This window comes from Siphateles boraxobius, unplaced genomic scaffold (genome assembly GCF_051911475.1).
Source record: "Siphateles boraxobius isolate OS27281-9 unplaced genomic scaffold, OSU_SipBor_1 53, whole genome shotgun sequence".
NCBI classification, from domain to species: Eukaryota; Metazoa; Chordata; class Actinopteri; order Cypriniformes; family Leuciscidae; genus Siphateles; species Siphateles boraxobius.
Window position 1 is genome coordinate 1,446,552 of NW_027509175.1, and position 26,705 is coordinate 1,473,256.

Genomic DNA, 26,705 nt, shown 5'->3' on the forward strand with positions numbered 1-26,705 from the left:
CAGGTTTGGAGTTGATGCCTTTTACGAGGTATTTTCTCACTGTCCCTTGTGAGTATTTTATTTATATTGATTGCATGTATGAAACTTCAGTAAAATTGCATGGGCAAAAATGTCCATTATCAACAGTGTAATGATGTATGAAGCAGAGCTCACACAGAAGTCACGTTCAAGCATATTTCTGTTGGTCAGTTTGGCGAATTCGAGTGACTCACTTAGAATTAGGAATTTTGTTCGAAGTCAAAAAAATTCAGTACTGGTCTGTTTAAAATGACTGGAATTTACCTGTGAAAATTCACAGAATAACAGTAAATGTGACTGCACCTTTAAAAAAGGTTAAGTCCTGAATTTATGGAATACAGTTTCCGGGTCTATTTGCTTCTAGTGAGAATACTCAATCGCTGTTTTTGAGAACTGTTGATTCATATAAGCTCTCTTATAAACTGTACAGTATCCAGGCTCACTTATCCTGGACACCAATATTTGTTGTTTGCTTTGTTGTTTGGCATCTGATGGACCTTTTGGACCCCGAAGCAGTGACTTAAATGGATTGAGACACATAAATGTTTTAAAGTTGAGTATACAAAACATATTTAAGACATTTGTAATTAGTGTAGTCAAGATGTTAATGCCGTTGTTTTTTTTTTTGTTGCATTGATTACATGGAACATATTGTGTTTTTATGCAGTTTAATTTGAGATGTCTTGCATTTTAGCCTATTGCATATAAATATACACCGCATGATGTTTTCTCATTGTTATGTCCCTTAGATGTATTTTAGTCAAGTCAAGTTTCCTTCATTATAGCGCTTTTAACAATATGGACTGTTTCAAAGCAGCTTTACAGTGATAATAGGAAATTAAAGTAACAGAGATTGTTTTGGCTTTACAGCAGCTCTAGAATAAAGTTATTGTCTAGCTAAAGTTAGTTTTGAATGATTCACTTCCGTCTCAACGATCATTAGTTATTAACTTAGGGGCCGCTAACACGACACCGTTCTAACAGAAAATTATTTAATGCCTAACATTGAATTATAGAAGCCTATAATGTGTTGTGACATGCAAAGCCAATGTGTTTTTAGTCTAGATTTGAACTGACAGACTGTGTCTGCTTCCCGGACAATGTTAAGAAGATTGTTCCAAAGTTTTGGTGCTAAATAGGAAAAGGATCTACCGCCAGCAGTCGATTTAGATATTCTAGGTATTATCAACTGGCCGGAATTTTATAATGCGTTAAGAGCTCGCTCAAGTACTGGGAGCTAAACCATTTAGTGCTTTGTAAGTAATCAGCAATATTTAAAAATGTATACGATGTTTAATAGGGAGCCAATGCAGTGTTGACAGAAGCGGGCTAATATGGTCGTACTTCCTGGTTCTGGTAAGAACTTGAGCTGCTGCGTTTTGGACCAGCTGTAGTTTGTTTATTAAGTGTGCAGGGCAACCACCCATAAGAGCATTACAATAATCTAGGCGTGATGTCATGAACGCAGGAATTAATTGTTCTGAATTTGTGATTGAGAGCATGTGACGTAATTTAGATATATTTTTTAGATGGAAAAATGCAGTTTTACAGATACTATTCACGTGACTTTCAAATGAAATATTGCTATCAAAGAGCACAGCCAGGTTTCTAACCTACGACGAGGACTTGACAGAGCGGCCATCAAGTGTTAGACAGTATTCTAGGTTATTACATGAGGAAGTTTTTTGTCCAATAATTAGAATCTCAGTTTTTTCCAATTTTTTATATCAGCTATGCATTCTGTTAATTTGGTGAATTGGTAAGTTTCCTCAGGGCTCGAAGAAATATAGAGCTGAGTATCATCAGCATAACATTTAAAACTAATGCCATGCTTCCTAATAGGTATGTAACACTCATGCAATGCCATTAGAGGGCTCAAAGGTCAGGTGTTCCTGCATTGCCCTACATGTACTGGGATTTCTCTGGATTCCCTGAATCTTTTCAGAATATTATGTATGGTAGATAGTGAAAGACACAAATTCTGCATTGAGAAATGTGATTTTTGAATTGTTTGACAATTCTCTCATGAAATTGGGACAAAGTGGTGAGCCATGACCCATCTATGCTGGCAAAGACAGAGAAGCTCCTTTTACACTCAATCACAATACTCTCACCTGGCTACTTATTGTGGACTACTTCAAAACAGTTTAACTTGGATATTATATAATTTTTTCACTTTTATTTTGGCTCTGTCCCAACTTTTTTGTTGTGTGTTGCAGCAATCAAGATGAAAATTTGTTGGTATTTTAAAAATATAATTGCATTGATCAGTGAAAACATTGGAAAACTTCTCTTTGTACTTTTGAGAATATTAACACATCACAGATTGTGGATTCTATCGCATTTTAAAAGATGTCCCAAGTTTTTGGAAATGGTTTTTTTTCCCTCTATTCATTGTTATTTAGCCTATTAGCCTATATAATATGCAATAAATAATTCTTATTTTGTATTTGGTTCAGTTTTTCCAGTGTGTTTATTATAATTGAAAGTAATGGTAACCATAGTACCAACAAGAAATTCAGAAATAATAATAATAAAAAAGTAAAAAACAAATTTGGTTCCTGCATGGCACCCAAAGCAGTTCCACACATGGCCAAGGAGGCCTCTAGATGACTTCCAATTATTTAAAACTAGACAAAAACTATCATTAAAATGAGCTAAGCAACTAAAAATCAAGATATTTCTTCAATTTTCTCTGTATTGGTCGAAAAGGCTGTTCTTTTGGGATTGAGTGTAGTGGAGGAGATTTAAGCATCAAAGAGTAGAATAGAGTTTTGATTAATCTTGGATCAGTTATATCAGAATACCACCGATCAATAAGGAGCTTAGATAAATTCAATAACGTATAAAGGAATTTATCTACAAGATGGAGTTTCTGCTGATGATGTAAGCAGTGAGATGGCTTGTTTAATGTTATCTCCCTCAGCTGTTCTGAGCAATTGTTCCTGTAATAAATATTACATGCAATATTCCATTAAAATAAAAGTTACTTGTTTATTGAACTGTCACATAAAGAATTATAGCCTAACACAATGGTTACATGCTTATTGGTTGAACTGCTGTATAAAAACAATATTGCTTTTATAATAGTACACACCGTGCACAAAATAATCTGGGAATTGTAATATAAGGATATTAACTCAATATCATATTTTCAAACAATAATTATCAAAATAACTCAACGTAAACTGGAGGGTGAATTCAGTGTTTCTGGTCTTTTTGTTGTCGCATTACAATTTCAACTTTAGTTCATTTATTTGATTAGCAGCCATAAAAAAGTGAGGCACAATTTCAAAAAGCTACCATATAAGCGAGTAACATAATTCACGAAAATCTCTATCTGTCAGAAACTGATTTATGTTCAATTTTTGTAGCCTATTGTATGAAGGGTTTTCAAATAGTGTTTTCTGAGATTCATGCATACAAGTGCTTTATAATCTTTCAAATCAAACCTTTAACAGGAACTTTTCATCTCAGCTGTTATATAGCTATCAGTAAACAACTGCAATCAAATTATTTTCATGTCATAATGGATGTGTTACTATCCAGTTACCATTGGAAACTAAAATAAACATATCAAAATATCATTCAATTTCCCTTCAAGTTTCTAAATTCTGCTAATATGTCACTGTCTGACACAAATGATGCATCTGAATTGCTATCAACACAGCATGTACGACTGCTCTAATCGCAGATCAACACATTCAAGCATTGATGTCACTTTATACACATGCAGTATGTCAAGTTCAGTATCTGAATTGTTCTGCCTAAATCGGTGTATAAAAAGTAAATAAATGCATGCAAGACAAACACCCATTTTAGAGAATAATTTATTGCCAGTAGTAAAGCAGTTAAGCTAGTGGCAGTATTTAATAAAAATCATAAAACAAGACCATAGCATTGCTCACACACACACACGCAGACCCTGAAAAAGTCACATGTCTGTGAATAATCTCGCACTATAAATATATTGTGTCCCATTTTCATGGTAAAAAATAAAGATGTTCCAAAGTCACAATTTACAAACAACAATTAAAAAAAGAAAGAAAAAGAAAACATAACACATCACAAGAATATGCAGACGTCCATCAGATGATCCTTTCAGAAATGAACGCGTGTTGTGACGATCACACATTCATATCCTTTACATCATTATTTATTTTTATTTTTTAGACTCTTTGCTTGTGAATGAACATACAGTAAGGCTGATAACGACACACCATTTGAGTTGGTATACTACTTTTTCCTGTCTTTCTTTTTTTTTGGAAAAGAAAAGCAAAAAATATCTACAGAAACCTAGTAAAACCTTGAAATCAAAACTGTACATTAAAATTTACATTACAAATGACTGAGGATTTGTATAAAAAAACAGTTTGCATGGTTATATCTATGCAAATACAGATATCACCTTCGAAATGATGCTTTTTCTCTCATTATCCATGACAAGTATATCAGTTATAATTTTCTGGGTAACTTGTACATCTCAGTATGATCTTGTGCATGATGATCAATGCATTATTTAACGGCACAGTCAGGTCTAATGCTCTCTCCAATACTGTTAAATAATGATAATATTAATAACAGCCCACAACAGCTACTGAAGAGAACCCATGTTCAAGCAAGTCTTTCCAAAAACCCCTCTTCAGTGAGATACAGATGAATACGGAGTGTGCGTTTGGATGTTTGGCATTTATATTAAGTGTAAGACTACGTTTGTGTACCGCGTATATCGTGTGGTTATGGTTTAAACACAGTCAGTATCCTGTAGCAGGGTTTCATTTAGGCACTTTTGATACTTTTGTGTTGGATCCAGTGTCAGACTTCAGTATGCTGCTGCTGCTGATGCTGAGAGTCCAGTGGCGGTATGATGAGCCTCTGAAACTGTGCTTCCTCCTCCTCTCCGCCGCTCTCGTAATCGCTCATCATCACTTCAGACTCCTCGCAGCAGGCAGACATGTCTGAACAGGACGCCGTGGACGTGTACAGGGACAGTGACATGTTATCGGCAGCAGGGGGGTCGAAGTCGCGGCCGTAGCCCAGTGGGAATCCTCCGCGCCGGTATCCTCCGGTGGAGGATGATGTGATGGTGCTGGTGGGGTTGGTCTGGGGTTCGGGGTCTGAAGAGTAATGGTGGTGGGGCAGGAATTGGGTGAGGCTGTAGAGTTGGGGTAAGGGCGGGCGCTGATGTACTACAGACCCTCCGGGACTAGAGGGGACGCTGTTTAGTGCCCGCGTGGTGGACTGCAATGTGTCGTAGCGCTCCCCGTACTCCGGCACGGGCGGAGGAGGGGGCAGGTCATCGTGAGAAGGAAAGTCGTCGGGTGGAGGAGGGAAGTCGCTTTCGATGTCGTATCCGCCGGGATAGTAGTCCGTGTCCAGCAGGGTGGGGTCACTGTAAAGGGTGGATGGGGCCTCCACTACCTCATACTGAGGGAACTCCTGGATTCCAGGAAGTTGAACGCTCGGCATCCAGTCAGATGTGTCCCAATGATAGCCTGTCGGACAAAAACAATAGTAAACATCACAGTGGCAGGCCACAATTTAAAACAAAATAAAATCTTGTGATTAGATTGGGGTCACACACTGAAGGAAAGGCTGGGGTCAATTCAACTTCAGAAGGGTTGATTTTAGTTTTGAAGTCAACGTGAAATGGCATTCAGAACCTGTTTTACGTCTGTCATCTGAAGTACTGAAGTACAAAAAAGGAGGATTCTACTCATCAGGAAATTATTGAAATGATGATAACCATCAACACTTTTTTAAAGTTTCTGTCATTATATGCTATTATTGCCATAACATTTATTGTACTAGTATTAAGTGGCTTAATGTTCACTAATTTTTCAAAATGAATAAATAATAAATTAAAAATAATTGTAAAAAAAAAAATCCTATTTGTTAAATAATAATATTTATAATAATAATAATAATAATAAAAAAATAGACTCTTGTTAACTTTAAAGACGCGATGAAACGGACACACATCTGAAAATAATGGATTATCAAAAACAAAAAAAAGTCGTAGGGCAGGGACTTGGTTCTACACACTTGTTTTTTTGGATTATGAGATGAATTATAAGATGTAGGTGTTGCACTTAAATTTATATAAAAAATAAATGATGCATGAATGAATTGTAAGATCTATAATATGCATTTAGAAATGAGAGAAATTGAAAATTCTTCATAAATCTTTTCATGCTATTTTTTGTTTTGTTTTTTTATTTTGCTTTTTTGGTCAAACAACAATTTATTCTGTGTACTCCCTGAACAAAAATTGAATTGACTTCAACCCTTTTCATTAATCACTCAAGTTAATACAAGCCAGGTCATTTAAAACCAACAGCATGCAACATCAGTATCACACCAACACAATGCAGATGCATTCAGCTTAACACTAATATTACTGGAGTGCACAGAAATACACACCACACATGTGCACACACAATAACTCAGAATATGTCTACATATTCTATACACAACCTTGACAGAATATGACAATTAGTCAGTACTTTCAAAGATTCATTTTTACACAATATATTATTAGGAAAAGTATTTTATGGTTATTATGTGGTAGGGGGAATTTGAGGAAGACATCACTAAGTTAAACTGGGAACACAAAAGTATAAAACCAAAACTTTTTTAATGCTGTGACAAAAATCGCACAAAACTACCAAAATAAAGTTGATTAGAAAAGGTGAGTTGATTTGATACCATTTTTGTCACAGATTTGTGGACATGCAGTTTTATATAGAAAGGGTAACCAAGCCAAAAAAGTAAACAAAAAACAAAAATATCAATTTTAAAAGGCTTCAGGCAAATTGTACGAAATAAATCACCTCTTGGGGTCTTGTGTTCATGAGCCGAGAATGACTCTTTAGACAAAAAGCAAACAGAATTGCAGAGAAAAGAGAAAGAGAAATGTCAAATACAAGGAGATCGAAGAACACTGTGAAAAAAAAAAGAATGCAAGAGGACGTGGATACAAATGAAAGAACCATGAAGGTATGAGATGATCTTAATGCCATTTGCTTACACTGAAACATTGTTTCATATCACAGATAAGAAGGGAAAGTGAAATCAGTCTTGGCAAGATCGTAATTTTCCATCTCAAATTAGCTGAAAACTCATTAAATGAGGCACCTGATTGGCTAATGAGGCATTTGATATAAATTTTCCAGATGTGATTAGTCTTTTTTAATCTCTCTGTCTCTGTAGATGTGGTATGGGTGAAGAAAATGGCATTTTGGACAGCTAATAATAACCCAAAAAACACTAAAACAGACACTCAATAATCAGCAATGAAACAGCAAAAGAATACCTTCTTTCTCCACCGAGTCAACAACAGAGCTGACAAGGTGGATTACTGTCACTAGGGAGGCTTGTAAGAAGGGCAGATAAAAGAAATCTAACATTAATTTTTCAGAAGTAAACATGACAGAAAAGAAACACTAGAAGTCAAGACTGCGAGGGAGAGGGGAAACAGAGACAAAAGCGTTTCTTACGATGAGACGTTGCATTCTGACAAAACTGATGGATTTGATTTCATTTACCAGCACGTTTGAACAACAGATACTAACTCTGGTTTTATGGGATTCTGGTTTCTGACAAGGGTGTGATCTGAGTGATGCGTTAATGGCAGAGGGATTTGGTTGTGTCCGTAAGGAACACGGCTGGGTTGAGCTCTGGTGGAGGAGAGTGGGAGTGACGGCTGACGTTGTGCTCATGATTACACACATTAACAGAGAGATGGAAGGAAGGATCAGGAAAATTCTCAAAGATAAAAGAGAACAAAGATACTCTCTGGCCCCAAGCCAAAACCAACAGATGGAGGAAAATGAAATAAGCAAGGTTGACGTTTTAGAGGAATATGCGGGTACATGGCCATAAGGAAATATGGATAATCTGTTCAACATAATGCATTAGTATATATCAAAGATTTAGTGGGACAGTTGTTAGGTCAAGATCAGAGGTTGAAAAGGTCAAATGAGGGTCAAGCTTCAAAGGTTAGATGAATGCATCCCTCTCACATGACTTTCGTCAGGGCTTCAACTAGGCGTGTTTAAAACTACAAATCAAAGTCCACTAAAAGATTAGACGCGTTGCTTTAACACACAGTCACACATGTGCTCATGAATTCAAGAATAACTGAATGGAGAGAATAGGACTGAGATTTAAAAGTTGACTTTTTTTTTGATGGTTATAGTGACGACTCACTGAGAGATGTGACTTCCTTGCAAGTTTTCACATGAACAGTTACCTACAACGAATGGTATTTCTAAATTCTTCCATGCTAGTTCTTTCTGCTAAAAAAGAAAATACTAAAACAAAACAAAAGACATTGCCTAAACCGTACAAATATTAAAATAAAATATAAATATTAGATGAAAAGCTTAAACTTAAACAAAACAATTAGAAACATTGCCTTGCAAACTAACCAAAACAAGTGATAAAATTACTAAAATTGAAATAAAAATAAATCTACATAGTACTATTTAAATAAATAAATAAAAACAAATAAAACATAAAATTACCAAAACTTAAAATTGAAAATAAAAGCTAGAGATGCACGGATATGAATATATTGGCCGATTAATCTAAATCCACATTTTTATTTATTGCATATTGCAACTCATGTTGCACTGAACCGTATTTTCCTTTTCAGAAGTGATTCTAATCATATTTCAAGTAATTCAAAACCATCATGATGATCAGTGCGCATCTGACATGTCTCAGCTGAAGGAATTATTTATCGGCTTTAATATATTCAGACAAATTTTCTTATAAGGCAGATAACGTTTACAAAAAAAATTTACATATATCGGCCGATACCGATATGGTGGCTGATATATCGTGCATCCCTAATAAAAGCCAATTCAAAATATGAATAAATACTACACTAGTATAGAAATAATACTAAAATGACACTGCCATGCTGACACAACCCTAGCTTCAACAAACTTCTCAACAGAAGCATCATTCGCTGATTTGATCAACCAATCTAACATGCATAATATGATGATTATTCTGATGACATACACACCTTTGACTAGATATGCACTGAATCAGTCTCTCTTTTATCTTGTTTTCCTTTTTGCACTGACACTGGCCTCATAATGACATCTTAACGGTTTGTCCGCTACCAATTAGCTTTGTTTGAAAGGTCAGCAGCAAATGGTTCAAAGCTGAAACTGTTTTCTACTTTAAGTACTGTGTTACAACGTTCGACTTGACCGCACACTATAGCTTGACAGTTTGTGCCCTGAAGTTCACCGCACTGGGGAACGCTGCCACGAGTCATGTGAAAGGGCCTTCAGATACAGTTATCAGGATCAACAGAAATGATGTGTGCTGGAGACCCATCGTGTACTTTTCATACCCTGCTTTTACACTCTGAGCTGATGTCTTCAACCATCCAGTGGCTTCATTAAGAGAAACATAGGGAAGGGGTAAAAAAGAGAAGAGATCCAAAACATGAACTTCACACAGATAACTAATAGAGATGCTATATAGGTCATTCTCAGATGTTGCCTTGAACTGATGAAAAGCGTATGAGAAGCTGCCGAGAGCAACTGCGAAACAAAAAGGCGAGGGGGTTTAGAGAGAAGACACGCTTTCTTCTTTTTATGCATTGAGAATTTCACAGGGCTTTTAGTGATCACTTCCTTTCACCGTGGGCGAATGTTCACTTACGAGCAGGCCTCTATTTAAAACCTTGCTCTGTGTCTGTGGTGAGATTTGATCCAAATGGGAGCTGAAGCCCCAGTGCAGCGATAAGGAAGAGAGAGAAACAACATAACACATGACCCAAAACATATCACCCTTTACATTCAGTTACATCAGTAAAATAAAGACAGACAGCGTTAGCAGATGTACAGGAAAAAAAACCCAGTTACTATATAATGAACTGTATAGGGGTCTGTCTACTAAGAAGAGCATGCAAGAAATTTAGGCTATGTTAAGAATAGCACACGAACACTATGTATACTGTGCACAGTATGCAAATTTCCTGTTGACCTCTCTAGTATGCCGAATTGTCAGAAATAATATCAGATACTTTTATCAAAGTTTTAATACAAAAAATGGATTTAACCGGCAATATGACCGTTTTATATATGAGGTGATAACTAAACATTGCTCAAACTAAACAAGTAATTTAAGGTGGTAGTGTGTAGCACATACTACTCATACTTGCATACTTTACATACTGGTGAAAGAGGACTCTAATGTCAATGGTGACATCCTAATCCGTAAAAAGAACCATAAAAACATAAACCCCCCCCCCAAAAAATAAAATAAAAAACCTTTAGTTCCAATAATAATAAAATTTTTGACATAAACAAAAGAATTACGAAATGATAATCATCACATTTTAATCTTTAATCTGTTTTTTTCTAAAGAAAAGATAAGTCAAACTGATAAATTATATATATACATTTCGCAGTAAGGTGAGTGCAGTTATGGCTACTACTGTTCACACTAATGTAGCGTCCTACAATTTGAAACGCTTTTTTTTGTACACAATTATTTAAATTAGTAGACAGCATTCAGTGTATACTGTCTGTATGTATCGCAGTATGTAGTATGCAGTACACTAGTGCTCCATTCAAAACATAGCTTTTTATTATTTTTATCTTGTTACAGAGAACCATTCAGTATAAATAATTTTGATATCCTGGAAAAAAAGCATAAAAACATGTCAAGTATTTCATTTATAATTTGCAGTTTAATTGGCTGATTAGGACCTATCAGTCATCTGTGTAAAAGCAAACGTACCATTGTCGTCACAGGACTCGGACTGAAAGGAGCTGAGAGAGTGGACCTCAGACATGCTGCCTCTGGTGTTGTAAGGGTGACAGGCACTGTCCTCCACCATTTTCTTACTTAGACACGGGTCCAAATCCACTACTTTAGCTGTGAGGAGAAGAAAACAGTCACACAAGCTTACTTACTTAGCCCATGAAATAGATTAATTAGATTGTTTCACAAGTCACATGCACAACATTTGTATTACAGATTCTCCGTACCATCGTAGTCGTAATCCCAGCTGGGCTTCTGTATTGAGTCGCTGTCAGACACCGAGTTGGAGGGTGGGGGAGGAGGCAGGTTAGGCGCTACACTACAGACAGCCACCGTCTTCCTGTGCCCGTGCACCGAGTCGGGGTTGAATGTGCTGAATTCTGGGTGTTCCGGTATGGCTGAGCCCTCAAAGGAGTTGCGGTCTAGATTGTTGCGGGAGTCGCTTGGAATGCTGGGTGTGTAGGAGATGGGCCGTACGGGGACCTGCGGCGGGATGTCGGAGTAGATGTTCTTGTTGAGTTTGGAGTCGAAGTACGGTCGATGGAGGAAAGCGTGGGGTGCCCCTGTGCCTACCCTGAGATTGTCGTCAGATTTGGATTTTGATCGCCGACAAATGCGCTTGCGAATCATGACGAAGAGAAGGACAAGAAGAAATATGCTGGCGACGAAAACAACGATTCCAATTACTTCCTCCAAGCCGATGTTCCAAGAGGTGGAGACAAATTCGTTGCGGATTTCGGAACGGAGTTCACAATGCTGCCCACTGTAGCCCGTGGAGCAGTTACAGTTGAAGGAGCCGTACGTGTTCTGGCAGTGACCATTGCCACAAGGGTTCTTCAGACACTCATCTACATCACTTAGGCACCTAAACACATAAACACGCACAAACATGGCATCGGTAAGAAATCTCTTATGCTCACCAATGCTATTTTGATAAATATAGAGCAAAAACTGTAATATATCAAAGATTATTGCAATTTAAAATAACTTTTCTTTTTTAATATTATATATTAAAATGTAATTTATTCATGTGATGGTAAAGCTGAATTTTTAGCAGTCTCACTGGTCCAAAAGATTTACCTGTCTCCTTGAAAACCTGGTTCACACTCACAAACAGGGCCATCCAGGCTATCAATGCACTTGCCGCTGTTCTTACACGGGTTATCTGTGCAGTATGGACCCAGCTGACACCTGATAGAAAATTAATATGAGCCAAATTGTCAGTCAGAAACTTCACACACGCACACATTTAGATAAACTTTAAATACGAAAGAACGGTTTGGATAGTTTATAATTGCGGTATAAATTTCTCAAAGAGAAAATTGATTCTGTCTTTCTGATTAAATCTGAATACCAATCACATCGTGTCCCAAAGCTTCTGGTTAAATTTCCAATTTAACAGGAATTACTGAGAATGCCACATGGATCTCTGAAGTATTTTTCTTATGTTTGAGTTAGACTATGCATATTAATGAAGTTTAATTAATGAACATATTGACAGAGCTTACTTTTACACAAAGTCATTAAAATGAAAAAAATAACAAATTTAATGAAATATCAAACTTATCAAACAATTTTACTTTGCACTAAATCCTGTTCTTTGTTAGTCTAATTATTTTATCATTTAAAAAGAAAAAGCATGACAAGTAAACATCAGTCACATAATAGAGAAGGATGGATATGTGTGTATTCCAAAAGTATACAGCTGCCCCAAAATATCTGGACACTGAAGCCACTCTATGGCTTTAAATTAAAGCCTATTTAAATAAAAAAAAGTTTAAGTTATCAAACTAAATAAAATATTAATGTTATAATCTAAAACAAAAAGTATCTGAACACAATTAGAAAATACAGAAAAGTTTTCAGTCATCAGTCATCAGAAAATGCCGTGAATTTATCTCATAAAAACCACAAAGACCTAGCATAATTTGTTTGCAGATGCCATATCAGGGTTACAGACTGCGACCAAATTGGTCGCATATGCGACCATTTTTTGAGAATGTGCGAGTTAAAGTGGTCGCATTTGTGCGAGTGGACGCTTGAGCAACAGGACGCCGTTGTATCAGCTGCTGCAGTCCGTAACTTATGTTCAAAATGAACGAGTAGGCTACATCATGAATCCATTTTCCAAACCGTGTTTTTGACTTAATCTGAATCACTACGGTACGCCTATAATAAGTGTTTATATTCGGACTATTTTATCCCGGGGTCGTCTCGGCTGCGGAGTAGCCCATTGCCTGCGTGACTCCCCATAGACATTAACGGAGAGAAGTTCCGTCTACAATGTTCTTCCGCAAGACACGTGCAGTTTATTTATTGACGAATGTAGACGTCACGCGCATTGCACACTGATGGTGAAACGCGCCAATTACGAATTCACGAATTAAGGCATATAAAAATGATAAAAATGGTCTCACGAAACACAGAGCCCCTACCTCCTACGTCTTTTCAGCGGTTATATTTTCCTCTGTCGAGCGATTACTCTCATGATCGCTCAACAGAGGAAAAGGAAATTATTATAAATGCAGAAGGTAAGGAGTGTGAGATTTCTGCTTTTTGTTACAACTATAAACTTTGATAACGAAAAATCTGTATCAGTTTATTATAATACTCCAATCTTTTAAAATGTAATGCATACATTTGAATGTTTAATGATTTTTAAAAGATAGAAAGATGATAATAGACAGATAGATAGATAGAATTCAAATGTAAATAGATGGATTCTATATAATTCAAATGTAAAATGCTTAAAATTACAGATTAAAATTACTGTCCAAAATCCTGAAATTTGGCAATGATAATTAATATATTACAGGTATTTCTGCTGCAGAAAGCCTTTGCTAGCCTTGGTCCATTAAAACCACTATTCATCAGCATGCATTGATTAATCCCATGGCTTGTAGCAAAAAAAAAAAAAGGTGTGACCAAATCATATGCTGGTGCGACCAGCTGAGAAAGTTGGTAGCACCAGTGCAACCAGTGGAAAAGTTAGTCTGGAGCCCTGCATATGATTTGATATTGTTATCTAACGCAATTAAATTAATGAATTTATAATCGTGGCTAAGTGTCTGAATAATTTCCGGGGTCACATATGCATGTGCTCTTACCGTTGGCCAGAGTATTGTCCTCTACACTGGCAGTAAAAGTCTCCTCCTCGTGGGATACATGTGCCTCCATAGAGGCAGGGATTAGAAGCACAGGGGCTGATAGTAACTTCACAGTGAGTACCCATGAACGCAGCAGTGCACTTACAGAAATATCCTACAACAGCACATAAGAGTACAGCATATTAGCCAGTCCTATATATGAACACAATTATTCAAATCCAAACAAACACCATGCATACCTCCATTAGGCAGTGATGAACATGTGCCTCCATTGGTGCAGGGGTTACTGGAGCAGCCCTGGACTGGAGGAGCCAAGCTGCACCCGGGAGCCGCTTCGACCAACTCCTCCAGCACTGAGTGCACCCCTCGAAGCCGAGACAGTGGCAGCTCCCTCCCATTAAACACAATCCCCTCCATACAACCCCGCAGCCCATTTACCACAAGTCTTCCTGAGCCGGACGCCGGCCGTGCATGACCCCCAAAGAACATACTGGTGTCTAGGTTAAGGGTGCGGAGAGTGCCTGGAGCTGTGCCGGATGCAGCGTGGACCTGATCCAGGACCAGTCGGGCGTAGTTGCCATCTACCTCAAGTGAGACTGTGTGCCACTCTCCGTCACTGACCTGGGTACTGTGCACGGACACCACACCAGGTCCACTGCCACAGTCAAACTTGTACTGTAGACGGCCGTTCACAATCTGAGAGAAAAAAAAACATGCATAGTTTTGTCTTTCAAGGTGACCTTATGCTAATTAGCAATCGCATACATCTGGGGTGAAGTAAAAAAAAAAGTATCTCAAATTTACTATAAGCCTACTATTAGTCAATTTTTAATTTAAAATGATTAATTATTATTAATTATAATTATTTTATGTTTTTTATTTTTTTTTATTTTGTGTCTATTTAAATCATTCATTTGAGTACAATCATTTAGTATATTTCAGCTCAATGCAATACAAATACAGGTATGTACACTTACCTAATGTGTTTTAAATATAGATTATACTCCAGGTTTGTTCAATTGTTTCAAAGTATAATTTTTTTTTTTTTTTTTACAACTGAAAATAAATTAAATAAAGAAATAAGGGCACAAAAACAAAAAATAAAATAAAACGGTAACTATATACATCCAGGGAGAGAACATTTGTCCTAGTTAGATTCCATCCTTAACAACCTCAAATGACTTATTATAATCTCAAATGACTTATGAGAATTATTATTACATACACAAGCAAACATATATTATTAACATATATATTATACATTAATCTTCATCTATTTAAGTATAGCAACAAAATCTGACCTTCTTTCTGATTCATATTCAACCCATTTCCTCCATTTTTCCAGAAAAAGTTCTTTCTTCAAATTAACAAAAAAAGTTATCTTTTCCATCATATAAATCTCAATGGTCACATCGATCCAGTCATCTAATGTTGGTCTCTCTTGTTTTAACCATTTGCGTGTGATTGCCTTCTTACTGGCTGCCAAAAGCACACCCATCAGGTATTTATTATCTGCTGCTAATATATCTGGACATACATAGCCAAAATACAGTAATTTGCATTCTAGAGGTATGTCTCCTCTAAAAATATGTTCAAGAGCATCCTGTATTTCTTTCCAATATTCTTGAATATGTATATTTTATGTTTTTTAAATTGTTTTGTAAATATTATAATTCGATTTTTAAAGAGTTATTTATTGTTTTATTATATTTCCCATTAAGTTCTATGTATGAATTTAAATGGGTGTCTCAAAACATAGTAAGCAAAATGTTTTCAAATTTGTATTAATATTTATTTTGCACATTTTAGGGCATCACAGGTATACTCTGTCAGCACCTTTTTTTGACACAGTTAGCTTCTTTAGCCTATTTCACTATTAAACGTCGAAGGCAAGATTTTCTTCAGCATTATTGCTCAGAGATTGTCAACCTACCTATTAAAGAATGGCTTCATCGACACTTCAGTTCAAAAAGCGGGCATTCCAGGATTCTTAGGATGCTTAGAACACATCAGTGTTATCTGGCAACGAATTCAATCAGCTAAAAAGGAGAGGAAGGAGCTCCACGTGACATTCCTGGATTTGGCTAATGCATATGGTTCAGTCCCACATGAGCTTCTTTGGGCATCATTTGATTTTTTTCAGGGTACCGATGTCGATAACAAATTTAGTGAAAGCCTATTTTGGAGATTTGCAATTTAGTTTCTCAACTCCAGAATTCAGCACTACATGGCAATGCTTAGAGGTTGGAATAATGGCAGGATGCACCATTTCTACACTGGCTTTTACCATGGCAATGGAAGTAATCATTAGGGCATCAAAATGGGTAGTAGGAGGAGAGCGCTTGGCTTCTGGGATGCGACTACCACCAATCAGAGCATACATGGATGACATGACAACCATGACTACAACGGTAGCCTGCACTAATCGGTTATTGGGGAAGTTAACACATAATATTGAATGGGCACGAATGCAATTTAAGCCCTCTAAATCAAGGAGCATCTCCATAATTAAAGGCAAGGTAGTAGATAAAACATTCTTCATCAATGGTGAGGCAATACCAACAGTTTCTCAGAAGCCAGTGAAGAGTCTAGGGAGATGGTACGATGGGGATCTAAAGGACGCAGTTCGAGTGGGAGAAGTTAGACGACAAGCAGTGGAAGGGTTGAAGAGCATAAACAGCTGTGCTCTACCAGGCAAACTGAAACTCTGGTGCTTTCAGTTTGGTCTACTGCCAAGGTTGCTGTGGCCACTGACTGTGTACGAGGTTTCTTTGACAACTGTGGATAAGCTGGAAGCATTAATAAGTTCATACATCAGGAAATGGTTGGGAGTTCCACGCTGCCTCAGCAGAGTGGGACTTTATAGTAAAGGAGTATTGCAGCTGCCAGTCTCTGCTTTAACCGAGGAGTTTAAGTGTGCCAAGGTCAGACTGGAAATGACTTTAGCAGAGTCACGCGACAAATGTGTAAGGGAGGCAGCCTCTTTGGTAAAAACTGGTAGAAAGTGGTCAGCAAAGAAATCTGTAGAAGAGGCAAAGGCTGACCTTCAAATTGGGGATATCGTGGGACAGGGACAGCATGGAAGAGGGGGTTTTGGGCTGAGTTTAGCTCCTAAATGGCACAAGGCAGGCCCAGCTCAAAGGAGGAAGCTGGTAGTCAACGAGGTGCGAAAGCAGGAGGAGAGGATGAGATGTATAAAGGCCATTTCCCAGGCCAAGCAGGGAGAGTGGATGAGATGGGAGAGTGTGGAATAACGCAAAATGGGCTGGCAAGACCTTTGGTCAATGGAAGAGAGTAGGATCAGTTTTCTTATTAGGTCAACATATGATGTTCTCCCATCACCGCAGAACCTAAACCTCTGGGTAGGAGAGGATCCCTCTTGTCCTTTGTGTTCATCACCTGCCACATTAAGGCACATTTTGACAGGATGTAAGGTGGCTCTTAGCCAGGGTCGGTTTACTTGGCGCCATGACCAAGTATTGCAATGTTTGGCTTTAGCATTAGAAGGCAAGTGTAGTATGACCAATAAGTTGCCGCCTGTTCTAGCAAAACATTACACGCAGAAGACAATATTCCTCCGCCCAGGCGAGCAACCACCAAGAAAAGGTGCTAACACCAATTCTCGCCCAGGACAACTGGAAGCTGCACGTATTGTTCAACTGATAGAGTTAACAGTGCCATGGGAGGATGCCGTAGATGAGGCATATGAGAGGAAGAAACTGCGGTATGCTCATCTGGCCACTGAAGCAGAACAGCGAGGATGGAGAGTCCATGTTTATCCAGTGGAGGTGGGTTGTCGAGGTTTTGTGGCACACTCTACAACCTGGTTCCTCAGAGACGTCGGATTCAGTGGCCAAGAGTTGCGTCGCACAGTAAAGAACTTATCTGAAGCAGCAGAAAGGAGCAGCAACTGGCTGTGGTTGAGACGGAAAGATTCTAGCTGGCTGTGTACAGGCCGCCATGCTACGGTTTCGTAGATTTCTTGAAAACTTGAAGAGTCTGTTGGTTTATTTGTATAGGTTGTATAGTATTTACAGTCATTACGTTCCTGTGTATATTGCGTGAATGACGGGTGGTTGGGCAGATATTGTGTTTTGCGGTAGGTGGTATGCCATACGGAACCGTTGCCACTGAAACTGCATATTAACGCACCAGTGGGGCTCGATAGCCTTAGTCAAACGGGTTGGCGCGTATGGTTGGGTTGCGGAGAGATTGTGAGATTGTGGTTAGGTCTCAGCAGCAACTGTTGGTTTATTTGTATAGGTTGTATAGTATTTACAGTCATTACGTTCCTGTGTATATTGTGTGAATGACGGGTGGTTGGGCAGATATTGTGTTTTGTGGTAGGTGGTATGCCATACGGAACCGTTGCCACTGAAACTGCATATTAATGCACCAGTGGGGCTCGACAGCCTCAGTCAAACCGGTTAGCCCGTATGGTTGGGTTGCGGAGAGATTGTGAGATTGTGGTTAGGTCTCAGCAGCAACTGTTGGTTTATTTGTATAGGTTGTATAGTATTTACAGTCATTACGTTCCTGTGTATATTGCGTGAATGACGGGTGGTTGGGCAGATATTGTGTTTTGTGGTAGGTGGTATGCCATACGGAACCGTTGCCACTGAAACTGCATATTAACGCACCAGTGGGGCTCGACAGCCTTAGTCAAACGGGTTGGCGCGTATGGTTGGGTTGCGTAGAGATTGTGAGATTGTGGTTAGGTCTCAGCAGCAAGAGGGAAGTAGAGGTCAGTAAGCTAGGCTAAGTTGAGTGGGAGACGGAGGGGGTGACTCTGGGACGCCAGAGTCACTGTCGAGCCCTCTTGAGGTGTCGTGGGCTAGTCGACGAAACACTGAGGACAGAAGGTGCCCACTTGAAGACCCTACAGATGTTCCCAACTCCGCTCAATCCAGAGGGTTGTTATGGGGGGACCGCAATGTGGTTGCAGCCGTTGTGTGTGCTGACGCGCCATACACTGCAGCTATTAACACCAGACAGAAGGAAATTCACGTCACCAGATGGAAAGAAGCGTAAATGGATGGAGAAGCATAGGTTACTTTAAAGCTACGTCTTAGTTGGTGACTATCTTGGCGAAAGCAGAGTACAAATCAGCATGAAGTTTTTTAACACCTACTCTCGTGTAATGGAAATCACCTGATGCCCAAAAATCTGTGCCTATAAAAACTTAAATCTCTTTGACCTAGCATTCACATATTACATTATCGACTTCTATAATTCAATATTAGGCTGCATAGATTAGGTCAGCCGGAACTGGGAACACCTCCCTTAAGTGTCTTTGTTTATCCCGAAGTTTTTCCGCAGCCTGCCGGATCCAGGACGTTTCCAGATCTGACGAAGGACCTTTGCCTGGACCCGATGACAATGCAGTGCTGAAGTGCCAACTAGCCTCTCCCTATGGATGATCCCTATACCACTCTACAGATAAAGCGTTGTGGAATTTTCGGTTCGCGTACCTACCCGAAGTGATAAAATAAAATTCTGCATCAAAATTTATAGGCAAGACAAGTAGTTTGTTAAGGCATGGTTTGTAGGGAATTACAAACCTGCACATAACTATAGAATCAATTCTTAATGCGCATGTGAACGCCATCAGCGTCTATCACAAGTTCACGTTTAAAGTCCGTTTAGAGAGAACGGTGTCGTCTTAGTGGCTCCTAATTTAATAACAAATGAGCTGGAAATAAGATTATTCAAGAACCACTATGAAACCAAACCAATCTCTGTTACCTTAAATTATGTTTATCTCTGTAAAAAGCTGCTTTGAAACAATCTACATTGTTAAAAGCGCTATATAAATGAGTATGACTTGACTTGACTAGACAGTTTATTAGTTATTTTTAAACAGCCAAATAGATTAAACTAAAAAGGAATTCAGATGTTATATCAGACAGTTAAATAGATTAAACAGATGAAATGAGGAATGATGCTTCAGGGAGATGCAGAAACAGCTACACATTATTATAATGAAACAGCAGGGAGATGACACTGCTTGCATTTCAGTCCCAGACTCCTTTGCTATATCTGTCAGTTGTGTGGTTTTCCCTCACCAAAGGGGGAATGCGTGAGAAAGAACTCCCCTCTCTTCTCCCAGCTACAAAATAACTCCTCTTTCTTTTTTTGGAATGATTGAGGGGGTTAAGAGCACACACTCACCTCCAGTATGCTGTAGTCTGTGCCTTTGGCATACATGACAGTAGCGTGGGTGGAGTATGTTCTCAGTCTGAGGGACAGCTTCATTTCTTCTTTATTCTCGTTCTCCATCAGCCTGTACCGTGCATATCCATTTCCACTGAATGTTAAGGACTGAGGCTCTACAACACAGAGAGCAAACCAAAACAATGGGTGTTACCCAAAAATACATATTTAATGCAATTTCCACTGCAATGACATCATCTGTTCCATCTGATGCAGCTAAAGGCAAATTCACAGCGCACCGACAGATGCCGACGGACGGCGACAGTCACTCCGTCGGGTTTTGTCGGATCAGTGTCTTACCCCTGTTGGGGTCTGTCGGAGCTTGTTTTCGCCAATTGAACATGCTGAATCGGATTTAGAATGCCTGAGAAGTGACGTGCTGTAATCTGGTGACTGTGACAATCTGTTGGTGCTGTGTGAATTGGCCTTAACATTCCATCAATCTGAATGTTTTGGTCTTTAGCACAAATACAGCAGGATGAGTAACGTACAGAAGTTTAATTTCAGCAATACTGATACTTGACTTAGCAAGTACTACCAATAAAATGATGGGATTTCAATACAGTCCTTTAATAAAGAGTGTGTGTTGCACTAAGGTGCCTTTATTTTGAAAAATAAATGTGTGTTCATACCTGAGCACTCTTCCTGTTTTCCCTCAGGACAGATGCATCTGAATTTGGTGTGCATGGGGTCTTCTACACACTCCATGCCATCAGGACAGGGGCTTCCCTCACACAGTTTACTCAAGACAGGACACTCAACTCCTATAATCACACATAAAGGGTTAACATGCTAACATTCACTCTTGCCTGGAAGTGTAATACATTTTTGGAATATTTTGTGTCTGCATATTTACCTTCACAGAGACATTTGGATGTGCGCATGTGACGTGGAGTAACAAAACTAATCCTGGCAGTGCTGTAGGCCGACACTGCTCCCGTCTCCAAAGAAACCGTCTCGGCAGTAACTAAGTGGACAGTCCAAACCGGCACAGAGTTTCTTTACAACTCGTACAATACGGACTCCAGTCATCTCTTCGATTACCCCAACTGAGGCGTTGAGCTTCCTGTACACCACTTCCTGGGGCTGAAATGGACTTCCGGACCTCTCTAAAGCTAGAAGTACTTCCAGGTCACCGGACGCATCAGCAGCAGGCTGCAAGCTGACTAACTGTACGTCTCCGCGTCTGACACCGGCTATATTCCGCAAAGCCCGCAAAAAGTTGCGCCAATAATCTCCAATAAACTCCTCTGGTGCTATTGCAGAGAAACGCACAGCGAAGGAGTTATCGAGCGCTTGTGCGGTTGCCTGCCGTACATGAATATTGACTCGGGCAGCTGCAGTAAAGCGACCATCTGTCACTGTAATGTTAAGGACGTATTGACCAGCGTCCAGATTCCCACGGGCCACGAGTTTCCCATCAGCATCGGAGACAGAGAAGAGGCCAGAGTTTTCGGAGGTGGAGGAACTATCGGGCGCAAGGCTATAAGTTAGAGTGTCGTAAACATCCTGATCTGTGGCGTGGATTTTACCCAGGACCCCACCTGAATATTCGTCTGTTGCAGTGGTGATAAAGATGTCCAGGGGAAGAATGACAGGAGGGTAGATGCTCTCCTCAATTAAACGAACACTCACATACGCCGTGGAGACCAACGGAGGTCGACCGCTGTCCGTTACCTAGAGGAAAAGAGTCAAGAGACTAAGGATTCAGAAAATTCAGAGTATTTCAAGACAATTGATTGTTTTCACAGCCACCTATGATGTATCTCACTTTACAGCACAAAACAGCATGCATCACAAACGTTAACTTTAAAAACTTGTATTATTAGTCTTTCAACATATGGTGCCAAGTCATTATCAAGTCAGCTGTTTGAAGTGTAATTGAGTATTAAGAGTAAAACAGCTTTGAACCTTCTGCATGGAGAGGCTGAAATAAGTGGCAGTCACGGTCAGTAGAGGGAGCACTTGAGCCAAGATTTACTTTTGGCACAATAGAGTATTTGAGTGTCAGCAAATTTCTCAGTTCTCACACACACACACACACACACACACACACACACACACACACACACACACACACACACACACACACACACACACACACACACACACACACACACACACACACACACACACACACACACACAGACAGACACACACACAGTTGGAAACAACTGTGGACTACTGGGTACTGCACTTGCAAGTTTGATTCTGGCTATTACAAAACATTTCTTTATTACAAACGATTTCTATTTCAAATAAATGCTGTTCTTTTATTATTCTACTCTTTTATAATCTTTATTTTCAAATTTTTATGTTCTTTCTAAAATGCATCACAAATTCAACAAAAATATAAAGCAACTTTTTTCAACATTGATAATAATAAGAAATGTTTCTTGAGCATAAAATCAGCATAATATAATGAAGGATCATGTGACACTGAAGACAAGAGTAATAATGTTGAAAACTCAGCTTTGCCATCAAATAAATAAATCATATTTTAATAGAAAAAAAATCACAATATTACATTTTTTATTGTATTTTTTAACTAATAATTGCAGCCTTGGTCAGAATAAGATTTATTACAACTGAAACAGAACACCCAGAAGAGGAGGTGACTGAGACAGAGACTGCTGTAATTATTTCCTTACAGGTCCACTCCTCTGCTCAGCTTTTCATGCCTGCTCCTTCGTCTTACTCTATTGGCCATGCCTGGCCTGTGCGGGGAATACTGAATAAGCTTCACCTCTGCTCTATTGCACATCTATCCCTTCAGACGTCCAATGAAAACTGAACAAGACCCCTACAGGTTCAGTTATAGTTGGAGAATCACAGAGAGAGACTGAGGTCTCACCTGGGCCCGTAGGAGGTAGAACTCTTGGGTCTGGCGGCTCAGAATTTCCGCGGAGACCAACACGCCCTGAGGAGTAATGTGGAAGGTGTTGCCCTCGTTCCCACTGATGATAGCAAACGTGAAAGGAGGTCCATTGTGGGAGGCGTCACGGTCAGACACAGTCAGCTGGAGAACACTGGTACCTCCTGGCTGGTTCTCCTATACAACATATGCAGCAAGTGTTTTATAACATAGACCTACAACATTCACAGTTTTTTTACACTTAAGGAAAATTTGGCATGTTAAACATTTACAACATGTATAACCTAAATAGAGAAGCTATGATTATATTTGATATGTGCAAGCAAGCACAGACATTTTTGGTGACTAATTATAATTTTTCCTTAGAGCAATGTTCCAAAGACAAATGGAAACAGTATTCACAATGGATTTAACTTCCACAATGCTGAATTTCAGCATGAAATGCAATTATCCTTGAGAAATATCCATTTATCCATTGATATTTGATTGCACCAGGAAAATTAGAGTATAATATGTGATCCTGGATCACAAAACCAGTCTTAGGTAGCACGGGTATATTTGTGGGAATAGCCAAAAATACATTGTATGGGTCAAAATTATACATTTTTCTTTTATACCAAAAATCATAAGGATATTAAGTAAAGATCATGTTCTATGAAGATATTTTGTAAATTTCCTACCGTAAATGTATAAAACATTTATTTTTGTGAAAGAATGCAGCACAATCACGAACATAAATGGACAACTTTAAAGGCGATTTTCTCAATGTTTCGATTTTTTTGCACCCTCAGATTCAAGATGTTCAAATAGTTGTATCTCGGCCAAATATTGTCCTATCCTAACAAACCACACATCAATGGAAAGCTTATTTATTAATTCATAAATCTCAATTTAAAAAAAAAGATCCATCTGACTGGTTTTGTCATCCAGGGTCACATATTATTAGTTAGTTTTATTTTTTTGGTTCTGTCTAGGAATGGATCAAGATAGTTGATTAGGTAGGTCATGTAGATTTTTTATTTTTAACTTTTACATTTTTAAACTTATCTATATATACTATTATTATATATATACAATTAAAGTATTTATATTTTAAATTAGCTTTATTTTTAGTTTTACAGTTTTCATTTTAATTTTAGTTAAACTTTTTTAACTTAAGTTTATTTTGATTCTAAACCAGTGTAACCTTAAGATTAACAAGCATTGGAGTGAAATTATTGACAGTGATATCACTGTATTGTCTCCTTGGAGGACACAGACCTGCATAATGATGCTGTAGTTGGCCTGAGAGAAGAGAGGCGGGTTATCGTTTATATCCGAGACGTCCACATTGACCGTTGCGCTGCTGGATCGAGCTGGGCTTCCGTTGTCAGAGGCCAACACAGTTAGTGTGTAACCTGAAGTCTACAAAACAAAATGTCATTAGGTTTCAGCAACAGACTGTCAATGCACCTGCTGCTGAGACACCTGAGTGTCTTGTACCTTCTCTCTGTCGAGCTGCCGAGCCACCTTGACCTCTCCTCTGACGGGGTCGATGGTGAAAGGACTGCCTTGATTGCCATCAATGATGGAGAAGCGCACTTGATTACTGGATGGACCATCTGCATCGTCGGCCATGACCTTCACGCACACACAGAAACACACACCTGGTTGAGACAAAGATTGCCACGGACTCAGGTTTGCAGCACCCCCCAAATTCCGTCCTTGCTTCTCGAGTCAGTAACTATTGGCTGAGACCCCCAAGGGAAATTAGAAGGCATGCAAGTGTAACAGAGCTGGGTTTCAAAGCCTCACTTTCACACTCACAATTTATATTCAGCATGATAAGACATGAACATCTCTAATAAATGACCAGAGTGAGAGAGAAGACTACAGATTAAAGATTGGGGCGAGTCGCCAAGCTCTGGTTTGACATTGGACTGTGTTTGTTTAGTGTGTGTTCTTTGCTCTGTGTTTTTTTTTAGGAGATTATGTAACACAGAGACCTGTGCAGGGGCACAATAAAATCAGAAGTGCTTTAGAAAGAGAAGCCAATGACTCACAGTGAGTACAGTCTTTCCCAGTTCTGCGTCTTCACTGATCACGGCTGAGTAGATGTCTTGGTTGAAGATGGGGCTGTTGTCGTTTACATCAGTCAGGTTGATGTTCACCGTCGCCAAGTCGCTGAGTGACGGTGTGCCTCCATCTGTAGCCTCCACTGTTAGATAAAACTCATGTGATGTTTCGTAGTCCAAAGGTTCGATAACAAAGACACCACCTGGGAAGAAAAGGACAATGAGTGTAAATAATAAAGTCTCTAAATATTTTTTTTTCCAAGTATATAAAATGTATAAATCAATGAATATTTCAATGAATAATTTAATGATAGATATAGATAGATAGACAAAATAAAGTAGAAAAGGAATGTGGCAGAAGAAGAAACTGAAGCACTCTAGGTTCTTTGTTTTGTATGAATACCATAAGGATTTAGGAGCTTCACAGATGCTATATATAGTTCACCATTTTAGGTTCCCTATTTTCTCTATTTGAATCCTCAAGTGCTGCCGGGATCTCAATAGGTTCAGCGAAGCTGCTTTGTTTACCTGTATTGGGGTCGACGCGGAATGCTCCTCTCTCGTTTCCATTGATAATGGCGTACGTAATCTCTGCGCCTGCTTCTGTGTCTCGGCTGGCTGCGTGCACCCGCAACACCTGGGTGCCCATCGGGATGTCTTCAGCAATAGTGGCAGTGTACTCGCGCCGCTCAAAGACTGGAGGGTTGTCGTTAATATCCAGGATGGAAACACTGACGGTGGTGAGAGAGGAAAGATGGCGCGGAGAACCACGGTCGGTGGCGCGGGCGCGGAGGGTGTAGAGCGACTGGAGCTCACGGTCCAGAGGACGATCCAGCCGTACGACGCCCGTCTCCTCCTCAATGGAGAAGACACCATCAGCAGAGTCCAGCAGTGAATAGAGGATCTCTGCGTTAGGACCTAAATACACACACAAAGAACAATGAGATTAATATAGACATGTAATGTGTCTGTTCTTTTTATCATTCTCTCAAAAAAAAAGGAATCTAGTTTAATACAAAATACCCAAACGGCAATACAAAGAAATATGATATTATTATATTGTAACTTATTCCTGTAACAGAAAATTTTATGCAGCCATTACTCCAGTCTTAAGTCACACGTTTCTTCTGAAATCATTCTAATACGCTGAATGCCCCAGACATATTTCTTATTAAATTTGATTGTGCTGCTTAATTGTGCTGCTTAATATTTTGTGGAAATCATCACACATTTTTTCAGGATTCTTTGATGAATAGAGAGTTCAAAAGAACAGAATTTACTCATTTTTTTGTAACATTATACAATTCTTACTGTCAATTTACATGAATTTAACACATCACTGTAAAATAAAAATATTAATTGATTTTCCTTTCTTTTTTTAAATCTTACTGACCCTAAACCTTTGAAAAGCAGTGCAATTATACAGCAACACTGGCTCTACAAATGACATTTGTCAATTATTCATTCATTTAATGCACAACTGAAACTATCATTTTCCTACTAAGAAAGGAAACTAATTCATAAAGATTACCAAAAAAGATCAATACATTTCACAAATTAAACTGCTTTCAAATCAATAGCAAAGCCTCCAAGCAGTCATAATGATTTGCAAGAACCTATAGCTCATCTCATTATAGCTCAACT

General features: G+C 38.8%; 1 protein-coding gene across 1 annotated transcript in view; it reads right to left on the bottom strand.

The window, feature by feature from the left end:
• Positions 1-3,834: 3,834 nt before the first annotated feature.
• Positions 3,835-26,705, bottom strand: part of fat1a (FAT atypical cadherin 1a) — a 116,603-nt gene continuing 93,732 nt past the window's right edge. Inside the window, 16 exon segments of the mRNA XM_077204962.1 lie at positions 3,835-5,513; positions 6,852-6,887; positions 10,789-10,926; positions 11,040-11,677; positions 11,893-12,003; positions 13,920-14,073; positions 14,159-14,615; positions 20,091-20,248; positions 20,765-20,896; positions 20,989-21,092; positions 21,094-21,809; positions 22,987-23,184; positions 24,268-24,411; positions 24,490-24,627; positions 25,050-25,264; positions 25,590-25,979. Coding sequence (XP_077061077.1) covers positions 4,834-5,513; positions 6,852-6,887; positions 10,789-10,926; positions 11,040-11,677; positions 11,893-12,003; positions 13,920-14,073; positions 14,159-14,615; positions 20,091-20,248; positions 20,765-20,896; positions 20,989-21,092; positions 21,094-21,809; positions 22,987-23,184; positions 24,268-24,411; positions 24,490-24,627; positions 25,050-25,264; positions 25,590-25,979 — 4,409 coding nt within the window. The 3' untranslated portion in view covers positions 3,835-4,833.